Source organism: Dermochelys coriacea, chromosome 3, assembly GCF_009764565.3.
Source record: "Dermochelys coriacea isolate rDerCor1 chromosome 3, rDerCor1.pri.v4, whole genome shotgun sequence".
NCBI lineage: Eukaryota > Metazoa > Chordata > Testudines > Dermochelyidae > Dermochelys > Dermochelys coriacea.
In genome coordinates this window covers 148,740,766-148,766,929 of record NC_050070.1, presented here as the reverse complement: position 1 = coordinate 148,766,929, position 26,164 = coordinate 148,740,766, and the positions used below count along the sequence as shown (strand labels likewise).

At 40.9% G+C, this 26,164-nt stretch overlaps 1 protein-coding gene across 4 annotated transcripts in view; it reads right to left on the bottom strand.

The window, feature by feature from the left end:
- Nucleotides 1-26,164, bottom strand: part of TTC27 (tetratricopeptide repeat domain 27) — a 203,123-nt gene that overhangs the window by 55,010 nt on the left and 121,949 nt on the right. For all 4 annotated transcript variants that reach the window (XM_038397195.2, XM_038397194.2, XM_043511535.1 and 1 more), the window contains 3 exons: nucleotides 19,044-19,139; nucleotides 15,480-15,602; nucleotides 2,261-2,488 (listed from right to left, as the gene is read on the bottom strand). In XM_038397195.2, the coding sequence (XP_038253123.1) occupies nucleotides 2,261-2,488; nucleotides 15,480-15,602; nucleotides 19,044-19,139 (447 nt within the window). The remainder of the gene's footprint in view (nucleotides 1-2,260; nucleotides 2,489-15,479; nucleotides 15,603-19,043; nucleotides 19,140-26,164) is intronic.

The following is a 26,164-nucleotide window of genomic DNA, read 5'->3' as shown; positions in this document are numbered from 1 at the left end:
AACCTCTCTCTCTTTCTCATGTTCTTTGGCATTTTCTTTTAAAGTTTTTGGTTACACGATAACAGAGATACCAGAAATCATAATCTGGAGAATTTAAAGGATAAGACTACTTTACTGCTTGTACTGTTAGTACCCTCTTTTCTCCAACTGCAGGATCCCCTTATTCTCATAGCAAATCAAGGCCTTTTTGATGGTGCTCACTCTTCCCTTATTTCTTGTGGTTGGTTTTGTGAGACGATCCCAAACTTTCTTCAATCCCCTTGAACCAAGAGATGAATCTTTGTTGCTTGGGAAGCTCCATTTTGCTTTCCCAGACCTTTTCAGCTTATCTGTTTGGTTTGAAGGGTTCTCAGCTACAACCTTGTTTCTGGATCTTGCCTGGAAACACTGACAGATGATGTTCTACTTTACTTTGCTGGAACGTTCTCTCTTTCTGTGTTACCTCATGCAGCCTGTGTTAAATGAAAATTCATATCTGTTTACTGTCAAACTGCAAGATCTCTTCATAAAGGACCAGAATGGGGTTAGCTACTGCACAGAGGGAGGGACAGGCCATAAGGTGCCACTCTTTGTTTGTGCTATCCATGCAGGCCTACTCCTAGCCAAAAATCCTCAAACTCACCCAAGGGCAAAAACCACTACTCAGCCAAGAGATGTGCAGAAGAAATGAATCCAAGGAAGGTCTTATGGGGTGTGAGCAGTGCTCCCCATATTTGTTAAGGAGCTCTAGGAGTCATCTGTGAAGCACAATGCCTGCTGGGAAGTGGCAGCTGTAATCCATTCCCAGTGCAAGGCAATAGTTATAAGACACAATTCAGCCCTAAACTGAAACATCAACATAAATATTTTTAAGAGTGAATGGATTTAGCTGCACTCATAAGCCTGTCACTACCCAAATGGTAGTTCCTACAACTCTCTTTTGCGACTCTCTTCAGTAGCGAAAAGAAAAAGAGTACTTGTGGCACCTTAGAGACTAACAAATTTATTAGAGCATAAGCTTTCGTGAGCTACAGCTCACTTCATCGGATGCATTTGGTGGAAAATACAGGGGGGGAGATTGATATACACACACAGAGAACATGAAACAATGGGTTTTATCATACACACTGTAAGGAGAGTGATCACTTAAGATAAGCCATCACCAGCAGCAGGGCGGGGAAAGGAGGAAAACCTTTCATGGTGACAAGCAAGGTAGGCTATTTCCAGCAGTTAACAAGAATATCTGAGGAACAGTGGGGGGTGGGGTGGGGGGGAGAAATAACATGGGGAAATAGTTTTACTTTGTGTAATGACTCATCCATTCCCAGTCTCTATTCAAGGCTAAGTTAATTGTATACAGTTTGCAAATTAATTCCAATTCAGCAGTCTCTCGTTGGAGTCTGTTTTTGAAGCTTTTTTGTTGAAGGATTCAGTAGCGAGGATTTGCTACTGAAAATATCTATATGGTCTATTTTCTTTAACTAGGATGCAAGACAGTCAATCAAATTCATAAATACATTTGTGTGTAAAAATCTTCTGCCAGCGGAAAAGGAGGGAATAATAGTGTTAATATTCTATAAATTATAATCTCTATTTTAGGTACTTCTAAGATGCCTATAAAATTGAAATATTCTTAAATGCACACGAAATGCTATTTTGCAGTTAGGGAACTATATTACATGAAAAAATATCACGCTAGATTAAGAATATACATTAGTGAGAAATACCTTCTATATTATACCATAATTGTATTACTGCGTTGTCTTTTGCAAACTTTTGCGCTACACTTGGGCCAAATAGATTAAATAATAAAATGTTTGTAAAGTAGTGTAAAACTATGTACAACTATCATTTCTAGAAGTGTGTCACATGAGGTCACTGAAAGTTCTGATCCAGACCATTCGGCCGTGAGAAGAAACTTCAGATGCGGTTAGTCCAACTCGCCCTTTATTGCCTAGCAACACCACTCATTTGCAGAGTCTTGGCATTTTGGGGACAGTGGGATGCAACAAGCCAAGTCTCAATTTTGGCAGAAGGCCTGCATAGGAAAGTCTGTACATGTCCATCCCCTTATTATGCTGCTTCTAGACAGAGCTCTTAGTCTCTCACCTTGAAGATCAGCAATGTTTACCACATAAATTAATAACGTTAAAACGGTTACTCTGACCATTTGTGAACAGTTAACCTGTTTTTAAATTTTGAAAAATACATTTAAAAACACAACACAATTAAAAAGTAAACATGCAAACTTTAAAAACCATATTTGTTTTTCTTTCCCAACCTGCATGGGGTTAATCTTCACTGAACGTTCGAAGCACTCCACACATTCTCTGAACTCTCTATTGCGAAGATAGAGGAGACCCTTGGAGCGCTGGGCCCGGGCACTGCGATGCTTGGATAACTCCCAAGCCTTGTCATAGTACTGGTGATCTTTAAGAACATCACCCAGCAAACAATATAATCCTGGTGTTTCCTTTTTTTCTAGCTCTTGCCTCAAGATCTCTTCCGCCTATTATAAAAACAAAAAGGAAATGAGCCCCTTAATAGGAGAATCCATGGTCAATCTAACCACATATTACCTTGTCTCTCAGATTTTACACTTTAGCAGTTTCTTACATAATCTAAGAAAAGTCAAGAAATCTGAAAAACAAAACAGTATCTTGAACAAAGTCTGTGTCAGAGAAAAATCCTTGGGAAAAAAAAAATGTTCCATAAGTTCTCTTACATCTTGTAAAGCCCAAAGACTAAAATTTAAGTCCTGTGGTTAAAATTCTGTTCATGTCTGCATGAACCTTAAGGCTTGATTTACTTGTGTTAAATCCGAAAGCCATATTAATTTTTATTGCAACTCTAGTGCGGTAAAAAAGGAGTCATTTCAGAGATGAATTTTTTTTCAAACTGTTTTTCATAGAAGTCAAGGTGAATTGTAAACTCTTACATTTTCCAGCAGAGGACTATGTGGAGATAAAGCAGAGGACTACATGAAAAGGAGAATTCTTCTCCAGTAAAATTTTGAAATATAGTACAACCTGGGAGCACGTCAGTGTCAAAATGGGATTAACCTTTACTTCTTTGTAATGGGGAAAGTGTCAATACGTTAAAGCTGCAAATAGCTGTTCCCCATTTCATGCCTCAACTGTATCTTTTGCCCAACAAGCAAATACCAACTCTGGAAATCCAATCTGTATCTCCTACATGGTAGTGCACTGCCGCTACTATTAGGCTACTGACAGGTCCTGCCTGTTCTTTTATTCTTCTTTGTTTGAATCACCTCATTAGGTATCCTCAATACTTATTCCATTTTCTGATCTCTAATTTGCCCCTTCTGGAGGCAATGCTTCCAACATGTTTTATGTTACCTCTCTCTACCTCCTCTTGGCTGCGGCTGCTAGTGTTCTACAAAATGTACAAATAAAAGCTATCTTTTCATCTAAATGTAGGAGATAAAAATATACTCAGACATAAGTAAGCATTTAAAAAGCAAGCTTCAGAGGATTTGCAGGCTTTTGGAAGAGAGGATACATGCTGGAGTTCTCACAAGACCTGTTAAAATTGAGTGTCTACAATACCCTTTATAACGCTGTCTTACTCTCCTCAGTGCCAGGTTACAGTCTCTCTCTAACCTCAAAGTTTCAAAAAGACACTTTCCCCTCCTTAGTCTCACCAATAAACGAACAGGTAGTGGTCTATCATCAGTGGTCCAAAGTGAATTTCCCCCCACTCAAATATAACCTCAACACATAACATACACAGATATTAGAAGCATCATTTCAGAATTCAACTCAGTGTATGCTCTCTATTTGAAAGGATCAGTTTGAACCATACGAGATTATGGTTTAGTTCAATAAATTCAGCCACAGAGCCAAGGTTGAACAGTTTATTATTAATCACATTTCCCTGCAGTATGTCACTCCCTCTACCTAAGGCAACTGCACTGTTGATCTTCATGTGGGAATGATTCTTCCCTCTTCTGTTCTAATGAAAGCTATTTTCCTTTCCCACACTTGCATAATCTCTAGGGAATTCAGTTAGAAAAAATGGCTAATGTGTGTGCAATCTTCTACTGCCCCTCCCTCAATTTTGGGCATACAGGTTAATTTTGAACTATTAATAAAGTTCAAAGAGCCCATTCAGAAATCTTCAGAAAGAAAGAGCCCTTTCAAGGGTTTCACTTTGTTGTGAATATTTTCATCTCTAATATATTAAGACATTCTTGCTGCCATCTATGGTAAGTGAAGATTTAGCAGAAACATAACGGTCTACAAATACTGGAAGGGCATAAACATAAAGAAGGGAGAGGAATTGTTTAGGATTGTATAGGAACATCATTGGAAAATATGGTACCAAATTAAGAAGCAGAAAATTGTAGGCTGTGTGTCAGAAAAAATTGCTGACCAGTAAGAGTTCTTAAGCAGTGGAATAGTTTTCCAAAGGAAGCTGTGAAATCTCTATTACTTGAGACATTTATTATTAGACTGGGCAAAGCACGAGAAAAATATACCTTCATAAAGAACCCTGAACTGGCAGAGGGAAAGACTAGTTAACAAATAATTTTTCCTCCCGTCTCTAACTTCTCTGACTGTGATTAAATTAATAAATATTGACAGCTGATTTCAAAGATTGTTCTAGAACAGAGGGAACCACACAATTAAAATAGTTGCAGGCATAGCAGGTAGAATCTGAAAGTACAGGCTTTTTTTTTTTTTAAAAAACCAGACTGAAATTCTGCTGTGAACAGCAGCTACGAGGTGAAAAGGGCATTGCATGCTGCTCCTGTACCTCATCCTGTGTAAGTCACTCCCAAACCCAGGTCTCTGTATGGTAGTGCCTAGTACTGTTACACACTACACAAACAGCCCAGCCAATCACTAATTACATTTTACATTTAAGTGGGCAAAAACAGTATGTTTTGGCCTGAATTTGCAGGGATTCACTGCCAACATAAATATTCCAGCTTGGAGATAAAACAGAATAATTAAATATACAATACTTTGGCTGTTCACCTCCCATATATATTATGCAGTTGGTTTTTCATCCTCTCTTTGTTCCTCCAATCTTCACAGGACTAATGCAAATGATTCTTATCACAAAGTCATAAAATTATCTGGATTTTTAAAAATGATTAGTTTGTTGGCTCATACAAATCTGGATAATGCTTTAAATCAAGATTTCCCATTATGCTGTGCATTTTTGTTAAGAGCAAAATTACTCTTGTAACCATGTAGCAGATATAAACGGGTATCCTGCTCTTTGATGGGAATTCTGGTTCTGTAGAAAGAAAAATATTGGAAGCAAAATCCTTCATGTGGATCTGAGTGGTGATTTTCTCTTGGTAAGACCATAATTTAGATAAATGAAGTGTAATCACTATGAGAAGAAAAGGAGTACTTGAGACACCTTAGAGACTAACAAATTTATTTGAGCATAAGCTTTCATGAGCTACAGCTCACTTCAACGGATGCTGTAGCTCACGAAAGCTTATGCTCAAATAAATTTGTTAGTCTCTAAGGTGCCACAAGTACTCCTTTTCTTTTTGCGAATACAGACTAACATGGCTGCTACTCTGAAACCTGTCACTATGTGAGAGATTCATTTAATAATTCTTAATCATTAAATACATTTGTAATGACTTGAAATGTTACATAATTAGCAATGAAATCTAAATATAATGAACTTTTGAAAAATATATTTTGAGCATGTTCCCAAACTATAGAACAAGCTACTTTTTTTAATCTTCACAAAACTTCTTAAATTTAACTTTATAAAAAGGTAAATTTAACATGGTAAATAAAACTAAAATTACAGTTTCATAAATATTGCTGATTTAAACAAGTTTTGGTTACAATTAAATGGTTTGGACAGGAGTGTCTAAGCTGAACTGGAATGAAAGCATGAACTCAGTTCACTAGACACTTATTTAAAACATGAAGAAAGACATAAGATCATGCACTTGATTTATTGGGATATTACAATAAAAACAGTATGAAGTATGCAGAGAGAGAACAACAAACAATGTTCTAGTAGCCAGAAATGCACAAGTGTTATAATTCCTTTTTGATCCTCATTGCATAGACTCCCGTGTACCAAGCTTAACACTAACCCAGAAATAGGCTTCCCACCCTCAAAATGTCCATCTGTGTGTCTACTCATCTGCTCTCTCCCTTTTATAGACCCTATTTTCTTTCCACTCATGAGTCTCCATCACTCTCACTCATTATACTCCAGTCTTAAATGATGTATATTTTTGTGCTTTGGCCTATCTAATTTTAAATATATCCTAAAATGAAATTTTTATCATTTCCCTTGTGTAGGGTGACCATATTTGCTTATGTTGAATATGGGACACCTGGTAAAATTACTCATATTAAAGCAAGTTCAGCAGCAATCAGTCAGAACTATGCAGTATAAATGTTCAAATTACAATTAAGTTGACTGACCTTCTGTTAAAAAGAAACACTGCATAGTTGAATTCTTTTTATTTACCTTCTTATCTTTAAGACTTTAGGGTTCACAACAGGAGAGGTGACACACATAAACTCCTGTACACCTCTCACACAGAGAGAGGGGGTGTGTGTGTGTGTGTGTGTGTGTGTGTGTGTGTGTGTGTGTGTGTGTGTGTGTGTGTGTGTGTGTGTGTGTGTGTGTGTGTGTGTGTGTGTGTGTGTGTGTGTGTGTGTGTGTGTGTGTGTGTGTGACCAACCTGACCCTCCCCGGTGCACTTCGGCCTCCATGCTTACCTGGGCTCCCAGGATAGATCCGCCTCTCCTGGTGCCTGGCACCACGTCTTCCCTAGCCAACACATGGGGGGGGCCACACAGGGTCACATATCGCCTCTCCACAGATTTCTGCCAGGGTTCACACCAGGATGTAGCCAAGTAGCAACCTTTCAATGGCTGGAAACAGCTTGTCCCTTCCTGCCCACACAGTGTTGAAAGGCAGCTAACACCTCCAGGCTGCTGCCGGCCACCGACATAACCCAGCCACCTCCTGTTCCCCAGCTACAGTGCGGGCAGGAAGGGCTTAAACCCTAAAGATGCATTGTGCACCAGAGCTCAGGAAACCTGACTGTAGGGGCCTTCAGCGAACCCAGCCAGAGAGGTGGCTCAGCAGCAAAGGGTGCCTAGGGGGCAGAGCATCCCCATGCTCCCTGGGGACAGGACCCAGGATGGGGAAGGTCGGGTAAAGAGGTTGCTAAGCCGCTGCCTGGAGGGCTGCTGTGGAACCTGCAGAGTCAGGGCTCAAACAGGTTGGAAATCGCTTCCCCCCCCCGCCACTCCACAGCTTAGCTGAGGGGTGGAAAGGCTTCCCCATGCCAGTGCTGTGCAGGCTTTGGCACATGCAGGGCTTGGCTCCTCCTGGCCAGAGCACAGAGCCAGAGGGTGTTGGGCTTTCCCGGAGCACAGGCCCAGCCAGAGGCAGTAGGGGAAGGAAGGAGCCTGCTGGCCAGGCTGTTGGTGAGCCGAGTGCTCCGATCAGGGGCTGGTTTTCTGCATAGTGCTGGGAGCGGGACGCGCCCCGTCCAGAGGGATATGGAGGAGGAGCAGTGGGGCGGGGGAGGGGAGGTTGAAGGGGCAAAGCAGGAAGAGGACTGCGAGAGGGGGAGCACGTAATGGGCCAATGGGTGGGCAGCAGAGGTGACACATCAACGGTCACTGCCTGGAGCCTGCCCACACTCACTAACCACCGCAGAGCACAGCCAGTGCCGGCTGGAAACGGGACGGGGGCGAGGCCCTGCTGGCTGAGAGCCAGCACGCAGTGGGGGCTGTGCTGATGGATCAGCACGGGGAGTGGCCGGCCCCACGTTCTGCAGCTTTGCCCTGCCACCAGCCTTGCACATCCACCCCCATTGTTGGCCACTGGACACTCCCACTCACCACTGGTGAGCAGGCAGATGTCAAGCAGGGATCCGGCAGCAGCAGAACCCACAAGTACTGATGGGGGTGGGTGGGGGAGACCCAAAATACAGGGCAATTTGCCCATTTGTAAAAAAAAGAAAAGAAAAGAAAAAAGAGTCAGAACACACAAAGGAGGGCTTAAATACGCGACTGTTCCTTTAAAAAAGAGACGTCTGGTCACCCTACCTTTGGGAGTGTATTTGACAGTCTACTAGAGAGGCAGTATGACAGAGCGGGTTGAGCATGAGGGTGGGAGAGGGAAACTTCCAAATTCTAATTCCTGTTTTGGAACCGACTCATTGCAGTCTTTGTCTCAGTTTCCTCTTCTACATATAGGGAATACTTATTTCTCTCATAAGCCTGTTGTAAAGTTTAATGGCAGTAGTTACATTTTCAAAGCATCAGGTAAAGTATTAATTTAGTAATTTATATACTAGTTTGATCTTGCCTTTAAGAAGCTTTTCCTGATATTCCATTTAAATTGTCCTGTCTTTCTCCTTCCCATGTTCCTGTGCTCCACAGCACTTCAAGGAGCACTACTCCTTTTCTGCCACAAATTGCACAGGCAGTGTTGTAGGCATGTTGGTTCCAGCTTACACCAGGGCACATAAACTCAAAATGGCACCAGACCCTGCCAGAACAACAGTTGCAAAACCTGTAGACATTTCTCTATTGCTGTGATAATCAACACGCCCCACAACACACTTTCAAGATCCATGGATCCTACGCATGCCTATCACAATATGTGGAATACTTTATCCAGTGCTCTAAATCCAACAATTACATGGGTAAAACAAGACAATCACTGCGCTCTTGGAATGAACTCACACAGAAATATAATAATGACAAAAACATCATCTGAGGGTGAACACTTTTCAGAAAGCGACCACTCTCTATATCTGACCTCTCAATCCTCATTCTTAAAGGAAACCTGCACAACACCTTCAAAAGATGAGCCTGAGAGCTTAAATTCATAACTTTGCTAGACATTAAAAATCATGGACTGAATAGATACACTGGATTTATGGTTTATTACAACAATCTGTAACCCACTAATAACCCCTTTCAGTTCCCTTCCCCCCATGACTGAAGAGGTGTTAATGGGCCACTACGCCTTCAACGATCCCTTGAAATGTGTTATCTTCTAAACAAACTGTTCCACCTAGTATTGAGTTGTGACACACTGAGTACATTTCCAAGACTTGAAAAAAAGCTCTGTATAAGCGCAAAAGCTAGTCTCCGTCACCAACAGAAGTTGGTTCAATAAAAGATATTGCCTCTCCCACCTTGTCTCCCTAATGCATAGGCAATCAGAATAAGAGTGAAACAGGCTTCCCAGCTCTTCCTATTGTTGTTCCCCTGCATGAAGTAACATTTGTAATGTTTTGTGGTTTTGCATTCATAGACTTCTCCTGTGGTGACAAGGACGATCACTGACATATGGATTGCTGCCTCTGCAGCTGCAAAGCTTGGCTCTGTTCCTGGCTTTTCCCACCGGGGGAAGAAGGGGAAGCAGTGTTCTAGGGCTCCTGCACATGAGGGAGTCCCCACCCCATTCCAGGAGCTCTCTTTCCAGGAGCTCCTCCATTCCTGCTGTCTCTCTAACAGGGAAAGTGGTCAGGAGGGCCAACCCCCATGCAGGCTCCCCACAACTCTGTCCCCAAATAGCTCTGTCCTAGGGGGAGCAATTGCCCTCCTCCAAAGCAGTGTCCATCTCACAAGCATTCACAGGTAAATCAAAGGCTGGGGAAGGTGGGTGAGGAGTGGGGCTGGAACTACCCACAAGTTAGGGTAAGGAACAAGTTCCCACCAAGCCTCCACAATGATGGAGGGAAGAGTGTCTTGTCCCTGAAGATGTCTTAAGAACCAAGCTAGCAGCCATCTCCTCTGATGTCTCGCCTGACCCTAGTGAATCACAGTGGGTTCAATGGCTGGAACTAATGCAGGAGAAGCTGAGGAGGGAGCTCTGCTCTTAACAGCCCTTCATTTACCCCTTTGACACATACCAAGCAGCATGGAGGGGGCAAAGCAGAGAGGAAGTAATGGGTGTAGGTCTAATTGCCTGCTGGCAAAACATGCAATTCTCTGGCTGAAGGGGAAGTGTGTGCGCAGGGCAGGCGCTGGAGGCTAGGGGCCATTACTGGAAGGCTGGGTGATATTTTTAAACCAGATGCCTTATTCAAGGTTTCAAGGTCAAGGAACCATCTTAGCTTCTACAGCCATTGCCCCCTCCCCCACATTTATGCTCCCAGTAACATTCCCATTTGGTACAAATGCCCCTCTTTAGTTTTCAGTAGTATTGACAGGCTCAGGCCCCTTTCCTCAGCCTACTTTTTACCACATCCATGAAGATTGGTGTCTGCTCTTCAATAGGTTCATTGGAGGAATGCAACAAGTGAAAAAATTGGAATGACAAGGTCAGTAATTAACACCACACTGTGTGTTCACAACTTAAATTGCTCTTTTTGTATAAGTGTTCTGTTTTGCTCCTTGCTTGGCACTGTGTTGCTCTTTTGCTGGCTTACTTTATGATACCAGATTCCATTAATTATAATCATGTTATGAAACAAACAAGTAGAGTTGTATCCAATAATCATAAAAAAACCCCAGAAAACAGTTTAGAATCATAGAATCATAGAATCATAGAATATCAGGGTTGGAAGGGACCCCAGAAGGTCATCTAGTCCAACCCCCTGCTCAAAGCAGGACCAAGTCCCAGTTAAATCATCCCAGCTAGGGCTTTGTCAAGCCTGACCTTAAAAACCTCTAAGGAAGGAGATTCTACCACCTCCCTAGGTAACGCATTCCAGTGTTTCACCACCCTCTTAGTGAAAAAGTTTTTCCTAATATCCAATCTAAACCTTCCCCATTGCAACTTGAGACCATTACTCCTCGTTCTGTCATCTGCTACCATTGAGAACAGTCTAGAGCCATCCTCTTTGAAACCCCCTTTCAGGTAGTTGAAAGCAGCTATCAAATCCCCCCTCATTCTTCTCTTCTGCAGACTAAACAATCCCAGCTCCCTCAGCCTCTCCTCATAAGTCATGTGCTCTAGACCCCTAATCATTTTCGTTGCCCTTCGTTGTACTCTTTCCAATTTATCCACATCCTTCCTGTAGTGTGGGGCCCAAAACTGGACACAGTACTCCAGATGAGGCCTCACCAGTGTCGAATAGAGGGGAACGATCACGTCCCTCGATCTGCTCGCTATGCCCCTACTTATACAACCCAAAATGCCATTGGCCTTCTTGGCAACAAGGGCACACTGCTGACTCATATCCAGCTTCTCGTCCACTGTCACCCCTAGGTCCTTTTCCGCAGAACTGCTGCCGAGCCATTCGGTCCCTAGTCTGTAGCGGTGCATTGGATTCTTCCATCCTAAGTGCAGGACCCTGCATTTATCCTTATTGAACCTCATTAGATTTCTTTTGGCCCAATCCTCCAATTTGTCTAGGTCCTTCTGTATCCTATCCCTCCCCTCCAGCGTATCTACCACTCCTCCCAGTTTGGTATCATCCGCAAATTTGCTGAGAGTGCAATCCACACCATCCTCCAGATCATTTATGAAGATATTGAACAAAACGGGCCCCAGGACCGACCCCTGGGGCACTCCACTTGACACCGGCTGCCAACTAGACATGGAGCCATTGATCACTACCCGTTGAGCCCGACAATCTAGCCAGCTTTCTACCCACCTTATAGTGCATTCATCCAGCCCATACTTCCTTAACTTGCTGACAAGAATGCTGTGGGAGACCGTGTCAAAAGCTTTGCTAAAGTCAAGAAACAATACATCCACTGCTTTCCCTTCATCCACAGAACCAGTAATCTCATCATAAAAGGCGATTAGATTAGTCAGGCATGACCTTCCCTTGGTGAATCCATGCTGACTGTTCCTGATCACTTTCCTCTCCTCTAAGTGCTTCAGGATTGATTCTTTGAGGACCTGCTCCATGATTTTTCCAGGGACTGAGGTTAGGCTGACCGGCCTGTAGTTCCCAGGATCCTCCTTCTTCCCTTTTTTAAAGATGGGCACTACATTAGCCTTTTTCCAGTCATCCGGGACTTCCCCCGTTCGCCACGAGTTTTCAAAGATAATGGCCAAGGGCTCTGCAATCACAGCCGCCAATTCCTTCAGCACTCTCGGATGCAATTCGTCCGGCCCCATGGACTTGTGCACGTCCAGCTTTTCTAAATAGTCCCTAACCACCTCTATCTCTACAGAGGGCTGGCCATCTCTTCCCCATTTTGTGTTGCCCAGCACAGCAGTCTGGGAGCTGACCTTGTTAGTGAAAACAGAGGCAAAAAAAAGCATTGAGTACATTAGCTTTTTCCACATCCTCTGTCACTAGCTTGCCTCCCTCATTCAGTAAGGGGCCCACACTTTCCTTGGCTTTCTTCTTGTTGCCAACATACCTGAAGAAACCCTTCTTGTTACTCTTGACATCTCTTGCTAGCTGCAGCTCCAGGTGCGATTTGGCCCTCCTGATATCTTTCCTACATGCCCGAGCAATATTTTTATACTCTTCCCTGGTCATATGTCCAAGCTTCCACTTCTTGTAAGCTTCTTTTTTATGTTTAAGATCCGCTAGGATTTCACCATTAAGCCAAGCTGGTCGCCTGCCATATTTACTATTCTTTCGAGTCATCGGGATGGTTTGTCCCTGTAACCTCAACAGGGATTCCTTGAAATACAGCCAGCTCTCCTGGACTCCCTTCCCTTTCATGTTAGTCCCCCAGGGGATCCTGGCCATCTGTTCCCTGAGGGAGTCAAAGTCTGCTTTCCTGAAGTCCAGGGTCCGTATCCTGCTGCTTACCTTTCTTCCCTGCGTCAGGATCCTGAACTCAACCAACTCATGGTCACTGCCTCCCAGATTCCCATCCACTTTTGCTTCCCCCACTAATTCTACCCGGTTTGTGAGCAGCAGGTCAAGAAAAGCGCTCCCCCTAGTTGGCTCCCCTAGCACTTGCACCAGGAAATTGTCCCCTACGCTTTCCAAAAACTTCCTGGATTGTCTATGCACCGCTGTATTGCTCTCCCAGCAGATATCAGGAAAATTAAAGTCACCCATGAGAATCAGGGCATGCGATCTAGTAGCTTCCGTGAGTTGCCGGAAGAAAGCCTCATCCACCTCATCCCCCTGGTCCGGTGGTCTATAGCAGACTCCCACCATGACATCACTCTTGTTGCACACACTTCTAAACTTAATCCAGAGACACTCAGGTTTTTCCACAGTTTCGTACCGTTCAGTTTACTAAACTTTAGTAACCTCTTGCTCTTAGCAAATTTTATGCGGCTATATGCACTCCCTCAGTTATCATTTAGGCTTTTCTCAAGTATATTGGATCTAATACCTGAAACTAATATATGCTGCGAGTACTAATTGTAGCACTACTTTACCTCTTCACTTCTGTATCTGCATTGTTGATGTTTGTAACTTTTTTGTCAGCCAAGAATTCAAAAGTAGGAATAAGGAGCATGATACGATTCTAGTGCTCAATATTCCCCCCTTAATATTCTCCAGCGTTTGACCATTTTGTAAGTTTTTTTAGCTTTTCATTACTCTCATTTTACAATATCAATCCTGAGAATCAGGTACAAAGCCTTGTCTAACACAGCTTGCTCTGAGGCTGCTCCATCCACTGACAATATTTCGCACTAGCAGATTCTTATGCATTTCCATATGTCTAGTTACAGTGTCTTTTTAATAGGAATATTTCACATTAATAAAGTTTTCTTGATAATGAGCACAAATATACTCACTCCTTGTTTTATAGCTACATCTTTCTTTTTTGTCGTTTTGCTCTAGATCTAACCTTGTTTTCAGTACTGTTGCTACTTAGCACTTACATGGTGTTTTGTATTTTCAAAGTGCTGTACAAACATCAATTTTGAAAGCAGTTTCCTGTGTCAGATACTCTGCCTGAATGCCATTTTCATAACTCCCTACGGGCAGTTGTGCATTTAACTAGAACAGAATGTGTTTCCAGGAAATGGAAAATATTGACCTCTATTTCTCTACTGTACTGAAAGAGTCCTCAGAGTAGCACAGTATCCCTAAGGCATGCATAATGTGACATGGCATTTGGCAGTGAAACACAGATCTGCCAGTTTATAATTACCAAGATCTAGATATTGGCCTAGTATAATTGGAAAAAGTTATATAAGGCATTAAAAGAAATTCTAGTTTATTTGTTTTAATTGACAAATTACAATTCTAATTAAAAAGGCTACAAGCTGCCTCTGCAACCTTAACTCAATGTAAGCTCAATCTTTCCATGTATGGCTTTAAATAGGTTCTCCATGTATCAGTAGATCTGAGTAAGGTGGCCAAGAGACCAAAGAGGAAAAACTTTCACCTTTCAGAAAGTTACATGCTACTGAAAACAGGGTTTTTACCATGGAATCTTATGTTATCAATCTTCCCACCTGGATATATTAGCATAATCAGAACACATTTAAAGGTATAAGCAAACAGGTAAAATATCCAGTTAGCATTTTCTTAAATTCCTTTCATCAATGCTTTAGCACCAGTGCATTTTCATTGGTGTGAGCAACAGGTAGGGCTAATACAGATTAGCCACCAGCAGCTTTATACTACTGTGTCATCAGCATACGGGGTTAGATGACAGCAGTAAATGTCAACTGGCTGGCCTACACTAGTGCTCCCACTGCTGGTCATAAGTGCTAGCGCAATGGAGGGAGAAGTTCAGAGAAACCTCAGCAGAGAAACAACCAAGGAGGGAGAGTTAAAGTGGAACTTTCAATCTTAAAAACTGCATTTCCCGACTTGAGTATTTGATTTCTTTATCTTAATGATCCTTAAAAGTATGCCGTTTAAAAACAAAATGTACAGCATATGTCTGTTTGAGCTACCGTTAAATGAGAACTAAGTTAAGTAGGAATTATAACTGGATTACCTCTTTTCACACAGTCAGAACTCTTGTCCAGGCCCTCAGCAACTCCCCATTTTGATTATTTGAATCTCCTAATCTGTAACACTCACATTGTACCCCACCATATAAAACAGTCTTCATTGTCCTTAGCCAGGACCACATCACCCTTCTCTCTCTCTCTCTCTCTCTCTCTCTCTCTCTCTCTCTCTCTCTCTCACACACACACACACACACACACAATCAGTCACGCTATCAAGTTCAAACTTCTTGCTCTCACCTCCAAAGCCACTTCTCACTCACGCATTCCTCTCCCAACATGTCCCCAACCACAGGTCCTTCTCAGTTCTACCAATGATACTAAACTCATTTGCTGCTTGTCCTCTTTCCCCACAAATATTTTCTTCACACACTTCTCCTTGTATATGGACACTGACCATGGGCTGACCTGTACTACCCTCTCCCAGTTCAAATACCTTTGCCAGACCCACTTCTGCCATGACACCTACAATAAATCAGCCATTGTTTGAATTGCTAAATAGAAAAAAGTTGGGTGAGTTCATATCTATTTATATTAATACATAACAGCTATGTGTATATCTGCATATGTGTACATGTACACAGTACGTAGCAAAACAAGATTTCTAGGTGCTACTGTAATATAAATAACAAAATCCAAGAAACTCAGCTCAGATAACAAGATTCTCTCACCTTCCCATGCTGTCCTGCTCTTTCATAGCAGATTACTACAGCTTCCCACATTTCCAGCTTCTCAAAGATCTGGAGAGCTGAACTTGTGCACCCCAGTTCAAAGAGTAAGCTTGCAAGTTGGCGCTGAAAGTCAAAAATAATAGAAAAAAGTTAAATGCATGTTCATTATCATTTTTAGAAAAGATGTTACAGGCATTTCTGGCCTGAACAGGAAACACAAAAAATACAAGAAACATTTCTCATGAGATATGTAGCCTAATTTTGAAGACTAATGGGGTTGGGATAAAGTTTGGATAAGGTACAACTTCTGGGTGATTAATCCCAAACAAGCTTCTGAATTTTGCTCATCACTGACAAATCATCCTAATAAAAATTCCTTTGTATCGTTTCAAATATATTTAAAGTAAACTTTTCCACACAATGTAACAATCTCCATAAATAATTTTTTATGTGAAAAAATTGGAAAAATTTAGAGCTCCTTCCAGAAGGCACATCAGTCCAGTTTGAGCAGCCATACAGATCTGACTTAAAGGTAAGACAAAGATTTGAGAGCAGAAGCATTGCAATACAATATTTATTTAACTTTTAAAAATAAGTAATTCCATTCTAAATTAACCTATTAAGCTATGTTTTATAGACTTCGAAGTTTTTTTTTTTAAAGAGATTAATATAGCAATATCCCCTTCAGTTTTAAAGAAATTATAAACTTGCTTACCATATATAAAATACGCAATTTTATTTGTGGAAATATATAGAAATTTACTAAGTAAGGCCCCAATCCTGCAATGAGATAAGGGGAGGCATCCCCCCTAAGCTTGTTCGGAGACCAAATTGATTTAATGGAGCTCTATGCAGGTGCAAGCATCCACATGTGAGCATCTCACTACAGAATTGGGATCTATAGCCTCTGCAATTTGAAATATATTCATACATGTTATCACTACCATACAACACCATCTTAATATAGCAATAGTACCCAGAAGTTACCTACTACAGGACAGGCTCAATAAGGAAAATAACAAAACACCACTGGCCATCACGTTCAGCCCCCAGCTAAAACCTCTCCAGCGCATCATCAACAATCTACAACCCATCCTGGAAAATGATCCCCCACTCTCACAGGCCTTGGGAAGCAGGTCAATCCTCGCTTACAGACAGTCCCCCCAACCTGAAGCCAATACTCACCAGCAACTACAAACCACACCACAGAAATACTAACCAGGAACCAATCCCCGTTGCCTTCTCTATCCCCATATCTACGCTAGAGACACCATAATAGCACCCAACCACACCATCAGGGGCTCATTTACCTGTACATCTACAAATGTGATATATGCCATTTTGTGCCAGCAATGCCCCTCTGCCATGTACATTGGCGAAAGCAGACAGTCTCTATGTAAGAGGATAAATGGACACAAATCAGACATCAGGAATGGTAACATACAAAAGCCAGTAGGAGAACACTTTAATCTCCCTGGACATTCAACAACAGATTTAAAAGTAGCCATTCTTCAACAAAAACACTTCAAAAACACACTTCAAAGAAAAACTGCAGATCTGCAATTCATTTGCAAACTTAACACCATCAATCTGGGCTTGAATAGGGACTGGGAGCAGCTGGCTCACTACCAAAGCAATTTTCCCTCTCTTGGTATTGACACCACCTCATCAATTACTGGGAGTGGACCACATCCACCCTGACTGAACTGGCCTTCAACATTGATTCTCCACTTGTAAGGTAACTCCCCTCTCTTCATGTGCCAATATATATTTATGCCTGTACCTGTAATTTTCACTTCATGCATCTGAAGTGGGTTTTTTACCCACAAAAGCTTATGCCCAAATAAATCTGTTAGTCTTTAAAGTGCCACTGGACTCCTTGTTGTTTTTGTGGATACAGACTAACAAGGCTACCCCTCTGATACTGTGTTAAATATAATACCAGATAAGACTACGCACAGTCTGACATCTTTCAAATAGCATGACCTTCCACTTAAAATTAAAATGTAGCTGGAAAAAAATGCCCTCTTCATCCTACAAAAAAAGAAGGTACATGACTAGAAAATAAGAGTGCTTCAGCTTTGGTATTCCTCTTGTGGGATGAGGTATCAGATTCCACAGGGGAAAAGAGGGAATTCTTAAGAAAATCCATCACATAGTGGAGGACGGGAAGTGGGCACTTAAAGGGACTGATGGGGGAATGGGCCTGGATCAAAGTGAAAGGCCAACACCTAGGAGGTAGAACCTTATTGAGGTATAGGAGGACTTCAGGCTTATGTGGAAAATGGAAACAAACAGGGTTATCTCACCCACTGACCCAGAGTAGTCTGGCCATGACCCACTTCCTATAAGACTTGGTCTACCTCATTAATGGGTAGATGGAGAGACAGGAAACAGACCCCTAAGAATGGCAATCTTTTTCATTTACGGTATTTTGGTAACTGTAGAACACACTAACTCTATTTGCTCCGTTTTCTTTTGAAGAATTCTTATTCCGTTTTCCATTAAAGCAAAAAAGGAGAAGACCATGCAGAAAAGCTGTTTTGCAAGCAAATCTCTAAGCAAGCAATCAATTCTGTGTATGATAGAAATGTATATAAAAAAGCTGCACATGTTCTAGAATTTGATTTTTCTTTCTTTCTTTTTTAAAATCTACATATTCCTATATTGTTAGGTTCATCCAATTTTTTCAACAAGTTTTCCAATTTATACATGGTAACACGCAGCAGACAGTGGGTTTCCACTGCAGCTTCTAGGACATGGTGCTTCACAAAATAGCATGCAATATCAAAGGTAATTTGAACATGTTTCAGAGTGGTAGCTGTGTTAGTCTGTATCAGCAAAAACGAGAATTTCCTGTAGCACCTTAGAGACTAACAAATTTATTTGGGCATAAGCTTTCGTGGGCTAGACCCCACTTCATTAGATGCATGGAGTGGAAAATACAGTAGCAGGTATATATATATTAATATAGCAATATCCCCTTCAGTTTTAAAGCGCACACACACACACACACACAACATGAAAAAATGGGAGTTGCCTTACCAAGTGGGGGGGCATCTAACGAGACAATTCAATTAACAGTAATATACTAAGGGAGGAAAAATCACTTTTGTACTGGTAATGACGGTGGCCCATTTCAAAAAGTTGACAAGAAGGTGTGAGTAACTGTAGGGGGAAATTAGTATGGTAAAATCAGATTTTGTAATGACCCAACCACTCCCAGTCTTTATTCAGGCCCAATTTGATGATATCCAGTTTGCAAATTAATTCCAGTTCTGCAGTTTCACATTGGAGTCTGTTTTTGAAGGTTTTTTGTTGAAGAATTGCCACTTTTAAATCTGTTATTGAGTGACCAGGGAGGCGGAAGTGTTCTCCTACTGGTTTTTGAATGTTATAATTCCTGATGTCAGATTTGTGTCCATTTATTCTTTTGTGTAGAGACTGTCCGGTTTGGCCAATGTACATGACAGAGGGGCATTGCTGGCACATGATGGCATATATCACATTGGTATCACATCTGAACATGATATCTAGAGTAAATGTCATACTGGTAGTTTGTACCTCTATTGCCCAGTGTGGAGGCACCTGACAACTGTAGAAAATCTTCATTCGTTCAGATACCAATGTTTTCTTGTCTTCAAACTGATTTGCAAGTGCCTACAAATACAAAGCATATTCATTTATTATTTATTTACATTTATTTAAGTATAAAAAGGTGCCTGAGACTGTAGGTGCCCTTAATACAAGCTACAAGACAGCAGCTACAACAGTATTAGGTATTCAAGTGTAACTTATCAGATGCTATAATGAGATAAAAACCAGACATTTTTTATCAGAGAGATGGGCTACACTTACATACAAGACAATTAATCAAATTTAAACCCTCCATTATATACTAAAACATACTGTGACGGGGCAAGGCCAGATGGCTATAGAAAAGTAGTTTTGGGGTTTTTTGGTTACTCTGGTGCCCGCCGCTGCTGGCGCTCCAGTGGGGGCGGTGGCAGGTGATTTGGCAGCGGCAGTGGTGGTAGAGGCTTGGGGGGGGAACGGAGGGGCAGGTGGGGGAGGGGCAGCTGGGGCTGCTGGAGGGGCCCCACCCGTCTCGTCCCCTGCCATCGTGAGCAGGGAGGGAAGGGGAGACACCAGAAGAAGGAGGGGAACGGGGAAGCAGATTGACCACTCCTACTCGCTAGGCTTCAGGCAGGGGAGGAGGGCGCCAAAAGAGGTGGGCTGGACGGCGGGAGGGGGGGTGGCAATCAGGGGTTAGTCGCCGACACAGGGTGGAATTCCAGCTCCTCTAGCTGCACTAGGGGTGGGGGGGATACAACATTGGGGGTGCAGTGAAGAGGGTCTAAACTAAAATAGGGAGTGGCACAAGCACATGGGAGGGGGCATGGATGCACAGAGTATAGAAAAGTAGTGGGAGATGGATATATTAGCTCCAGGCTAAACAAATCCCTGGTACCAGGATAAGTGAAATGGAAGCTGCTCCAGGTCAATTAAGACACCTGGGGCCAATTAAGAACTTTCCAGAAGGCAGGGAGAAGGCTAGGTTGATTGGGACACCTGAAGCCAATCAGGGGCTGGCTGAAACTAGTTAAAAGCCTCCCAGTCAGTCAGGTGGGGGTGCATGTCAGGAGGTGTGGGAAGAAGTTGCACGGTTGGAGAGGCTAAGTAGTACACACCATATCAGGCACAAGGAAGGAGGCCCTGAGGTAAGGGTGAAGTGGAGCTTGAGGAAGTGAGGGCTGCTGTGGGGGAAGTAGCCCAGGGAATTATACATGTCATGTTGCTAAAAGGTCAGCTACCATAGCTAATACTATTAGGGTCCCTGGGCTGGAGTAGAGGGTGGGCCCGGGCTTTCCCCCACCTTTGCCCCCTGATTAATCACTGAGACTGGGAGACAACAGAGACTGTGCAAGGAAGGATAACTTCTCCTCACCTCCCGCGCTGGCTTATGATGAAAATGGCTCAGTAGACTGTGACCCTTGTCTCTAGAGAAAGAAGGGTTACGTGGAGGATCACAGTGAGCCTCTGAGGCTAGCGAAATCCGCCAGGAAATGCACAGAGGCAAGGACAGAGCTTTGTCATAATACAAAAAAATCAAACTTCCAAGAGCATACAAACCTTATAAAAAACAACAGAACCTTACATTGCATAAAGCAAGAACAAGAAAGAATCAAATTTCTAATTCCCACCCAAACAATTTAGCAATTTAAAAAACCCAAACAATAAAAACCCTACCATTATGCATATGTTGAGAAAATGGTGCTATGCAAGAATATTTGACAAAAGATGACAGGAGTTAAGGTGACTTCAGCGTATATATTTCAGTGCCTAATTAACTTTTTCTTAGACAGATGGAGAGAAACACTGAATTACCTTAAGTCTGAAGTTTGTTGGGAAAAAAACGCACCCAAGCAAAGCCCACTGTTCTTCGAGTCGTATTTTCATAACCATACCTCTAACATAGAATACACTGCTCTCATTGAGAAGATGATTTGATTCATGTTTTTCTTCAGGACAAATGTGAATTTATCAGAAACAAATTTATGTTCTTGCCTCCCATCTATCTCCGTAAATTAGTTTTGCACAGTAAACCTGTCTCAAGTCAACATCTAGAAATTCAACAGAGCTAGCATGATGAGAAAAAAAGTGTGAATTATTTACAACTAGAAAGTAGATTTGGAATTTTAAAAAAAGGATTTCCTTCAGATGGCTGTACCAATAAATCCACATATTTAAAATGGAAGTGCATGTAAGGCCAAAGATAGGTTACTTGCTTTTACATAATTAATCTGACCATCGAATCTCATATTGAATTCAGCCACGGAAAGCAGAACCCTAAAAGGGGTCCTCTTGACACTATGTACGCACAGCTCAGCACAGAGACAGATTAGAGACATGTCTGGTCCTTTTCTCCCTCAATTCTTGTCCACTAGGGCAGAAAATACAAAGACTCCAAAGAAGTGGAGAAATTAGATTGTGATCTGTGGAGGCAATACATTTTGAACACTGTAGTTACTGATTTACTAACCTAGCTCAAGAATTTCAAAAATAGATGCCTAATGTTAGCAATCTCAGTGATATGATTTTAAAATTACTGAACAACTTGGAAATATCAGTGACTTCCAGCGGTGCTGAAACAAATTTTATAGGGGGGTGCTGAGAGCCACTGAACCAAACTATAAACTCTGTATATAATGGAAACCACTTCAAGCCAGGGGTGCAGCAGCACCCTCAGCACTCCTAGTTCCTGCACCTATGGTGACTTTAGTGGATGCGGTTGGGTGCTTTGCACTTTTGAAAATCAAGCCAGTGATTTAGGAGCCTGACTGGACTACAAGCCTAACTTTAAAACACTTATTTTTTAAAATCTTGGCCTTTGTTTAAATTCTCTCCCATGAAATTGTTTCTATGGAGCTCTAGTCTCAGAGATTAACCAGAATCTAACCTCAGGTGCCTGGCTGAGGTGCATTTACGGCATCTTCCATCAAACCAGAAAGAAACAGACTAGTAATGTCAAATTCTTATGCATAGTTCTATATAGTCCAAGGAGGGATTCAAATCATTTTTTAATGCGCCATTCAAAACAAGAAGATTTAGATAAAGAGAATAATTGGCCACGGTCTATAGTTGCAAACTGTATTCCGACATGATTTAGAAGTATAGGCTACTTTTTTTATACACATTCCATTAAAGCAGACGATAACAGTAAAACTGTTCAGTTCATTAGGTGTATGTTATTTATTTTACAAGAGTTGTGCAGGAATCGGAATTTCTGTTTGGTGGGAAATTCTGTGATTTTTCAGGTTTGGTTTTGTCCTGAATTTAAACAAAACAAAACAAAAAATTTCAAAATGTTCTGGAAAAGATTAGTTTTGGGTCAAGTGCTCCATTTCATTAAAATCTAAACATTTTGTTCTGATTTAGACTTTGTTTTATATATTATAATTTATAATATTTCAAAATTTATTTTATGTTATGTCATTTTGAAACAAAAACATCAAAGCGTTCCTTTTCAGCCATAGCAAAATGCTTTGTTTTATTTATTTTTAAAATGTAATTTTATTGAAATTGATATTGGTTCCTGCAGAAAGCTTTAATTTTGAAGCAATGGCATTTTCTGGAAGCAAAAGGATTCATCAGAAAAGGCCCAACTAACTCCATCTTCTACACTGGACGCTTGGAAACAGCTTAATATAAATAAAATGCTGCATTAGAATATGGCTATTTATAAAAAAAAAAAAAAAAAAAAAAGACTCCCTGCCCCCATCCAACAGAAATTAATGACTCTACTCTGTCTGCAGTTCCAAACTACTACACATGAAAGTATCTGAAGATTAAAAGCTCCCTAGATATGAAAAAATGCAACAGACCACAGCAGCTCTTATAATTCATAGATTTAAGTGCTCCCAAGTATGTTTTAAGAACAAGGAGCTGTTATGGTTGAGTATGCCAATGATCTGTGGATAACAGATCATTAGGATTGTATTGAACTATTTTTCTGACTGATGCTTGAAAATTTAAAATGTGGCTAGCAATTAGGGAAGGAGAATCCTACCCTTACTCCATAGCTGAAAATCAACCATACAACTATAAATCCATAAAACTTTCAAAGTCAACAAAACTAAATGAGCAACTCTCTCACACACACACAACCAACCGCCCCCCCTGCCCACTCCAAAAAAACCCTCCCCACTTAATCACTGCCTTCGGGAAAAGCCTGTGTAAACAAAAAGATTTTGCAACATACCCAAATGTTGAAGTCCCTCTTGACAATTTGTCTTGATGACTAACATCAAACTGGACAGCTAATAGGGAATCTGGGTACAGTGAGCCAGTTTCTATTCCATACTCTTAGGGGAATTCTGTGCCACTGCACATGCACAGAATTTATGTCCCCTGCAGAAAAATGACTTTGTGATGAGGAAGCAAAGGGAAGCCAGAAGAGTAGTCATGTGACCTCTGGACCAGATCCTTTTCATCATTACTACCACCTAGCCATTTATTCACCATTTTGTAGTTCTGCATTTGATTTTTTTCTTAAGTGTAGTACTTTGCACTCATCTTTACTGAATTTTATCTTGTTGGTTTCAGACCAATTCTTTAATTTGTCAAGGTCTTTTTAAATTCTAATATCCTCCAAAGTGTTTACAAGCCCTCCCAGCTTGGTTTATGAACCATTCAATCAGGTGTTCTTAACAAGAGCCACTTGATTATTCAAATAGAACACTTCAATAACTACATTAAGGTTGCAAAGGGCACTGCCACTTCATCTCTAGAATTTGGTGTCGTCATCCTCTCAAAATATGATCTAGTCCCAGCTTCCTTAGCTTCACCCTGATGGAAACAACAGGACAGTCTCCTTCAGCAAGATTCCAAATGAGAACAGAAACAGTTAATTCATGCAAAATATCTTAATTCTGCCCCTTTGAGCATTTGTTTTATGACTTAATTTCACTTTAACATACTGTTTTTCAAATAATGTGAACCATACTATTTTTTCCCTTTAAATTAGTTGTAAACTGCAGCTGTGCATTTAAGTTATTTTAACTGTTTTTGCATTTAAGTTTTTTTTTTTCCATACATTGATAATTTAAAATTGGCCAAACCAATCCCCAAACTTGCCACCAAAAATCACTTTTAGTTAGGTCTCAATGCTTGGAAACAAAGTCTGGAAAGAAACCTTTATAAAAAGTCAGTAGTTTAATGTTCCTCTTAAAACAATGTGAACAAAAAAAATAACGTGAGTGGCTTAATATGAATACTTGCATGTTTTACATACGTTTCTAATAAATTATTCTAATTAATGAAATTAATAGAAATTAATAGAACTTACCTTCAAACAATGTTGAAAGACTCTGACCTCTTTCATACATTAATGTACTGGTCAGGCATATCCTATGTCACAACTATGGCTCTGAGTGAACACCTTTAAGCACAAGTAGTCTTTCAAGTCAGTGGAATTATAAGTTTAAAGTTATGTATATGTTTAAATTTGAGCATGTGTTAGCAGAGAACATAGTACAGTCTCCCCATCATTCCTTTCTCTCAGTCCATACCTGGTCTCTGCACTCAACCAGTATAGTGTCTTTCTGAGCACATTAGGCAGGCAAAAATGCTGCGGCATATTTCACTGCAACATTTCTGCCGCCTCTGTTGCCAATGCTGATAAAGTATCAGTGATACGAAAGGACTACCAGAGGAAGTAAGCACTACCAGAGGAAGTATCAGCAGGACTGAGAGAAAGCTTAGGACAAGGACATTTATGAGGTGGGCTGAGGAAGGTCAAACCCAAGAGAGGTAGTCAGCCCTTTCTATTCTCTCTGGACTTACAAGAATGATAATATGGGCTTCTTCAGGCTAGCCTTAGGTAAATGTGATATGGCTCTAGGGGTTAGCCAGCTTATCTAGCTCTACAAATGCTTATCACCACCCTAAACAGAATCTGGGATATTTCCCCATCTCTGTTTATATGTAGGGTGATTCCAACATTTGCAAATTCAATGCCTCCGAAGTTTCCACTGATATCTCCTTTAAGAAAAGACCCTGGGCAAAGAATCATTGTATCAAGGGCTGATCTATATTTTGGACAGGAAGGAGAAACTAGATGGTAATCCACAGTACAGATCTGACTGATCTTATATCAGATACCATTTATTTCTTTGCACTGCAACCTTTTTCCCAAGTCAGGCATTTACAATAAAGAGATATGCTAAAAAAATTATGTCAAACTTGGGCTAAAGGCATAACAGCTGCATTCTTTGAGAGACTGAGTTCATCCTCAAAGACACAAACACAATGAGATGGCCAAATCTTTTTTAAAAATAATTTTTAAGTACCATACTTCATTGTTTATCCATGTATGCCATTTGAATAAAGTCATGTCTCCTTTTCACCTGTTACTGTGTTTACACTGTCCAGAAGGGAACATTCAGAAGGAACCATCTTACTTATTTTTTCTATTACTATATGGTTGAAGTCTAACTAATCTTATGTACCTGCAGTTCATTTAACTAACCCATGGTATGTTTATGAAGAATACATCAAAATATCAATGTATTCTTTATGTAAGCTATTACAAGAAAAAGCCTTATCTCAACTTGATTTCATAAAATTAAGATTCTGCACTGATAAATGCTTGTGAGATTGCAAAATAGCTTTTATAATTTAAAAATACACACATTAGAAAACCCTAGGAATTTGATTATTACATTAAAAAAAGACAACTCCATTCAACAAGCAATTAAAAAAGAAAACAAAGGATATCAGTGAAAAGTGTCTAAGACATGGTTATCAGTCACAAATAATTATTCATTTCCTGATTCTCTCTTTGTACGTAGAGACTTTGTTGTTAACAGGACCCTATTCCTTTAGGGAGGTAAAAATCTAGAAAATGAATGAAATGTTCCATCTTCCAGGTATTTCAGTTAGACTTTTGACCTACCACATGCACTGAAATTGGATGACTGCTTTATGCTACCAATATTACTTTTTTTCTGAAGAGCCCACAAAGAGGAGAAAACATTTACATCTACTTTTATCTAACTAGTCAATCTGAGTACAAGCTTCCTAACCACAGACATTCAATTAAACTAAGATTTAACAATAACAGTTCCTTTATGTGATGACAAGTATCAGAAGATGGTGGGAATGTATTTGACAAAAAAAAATGC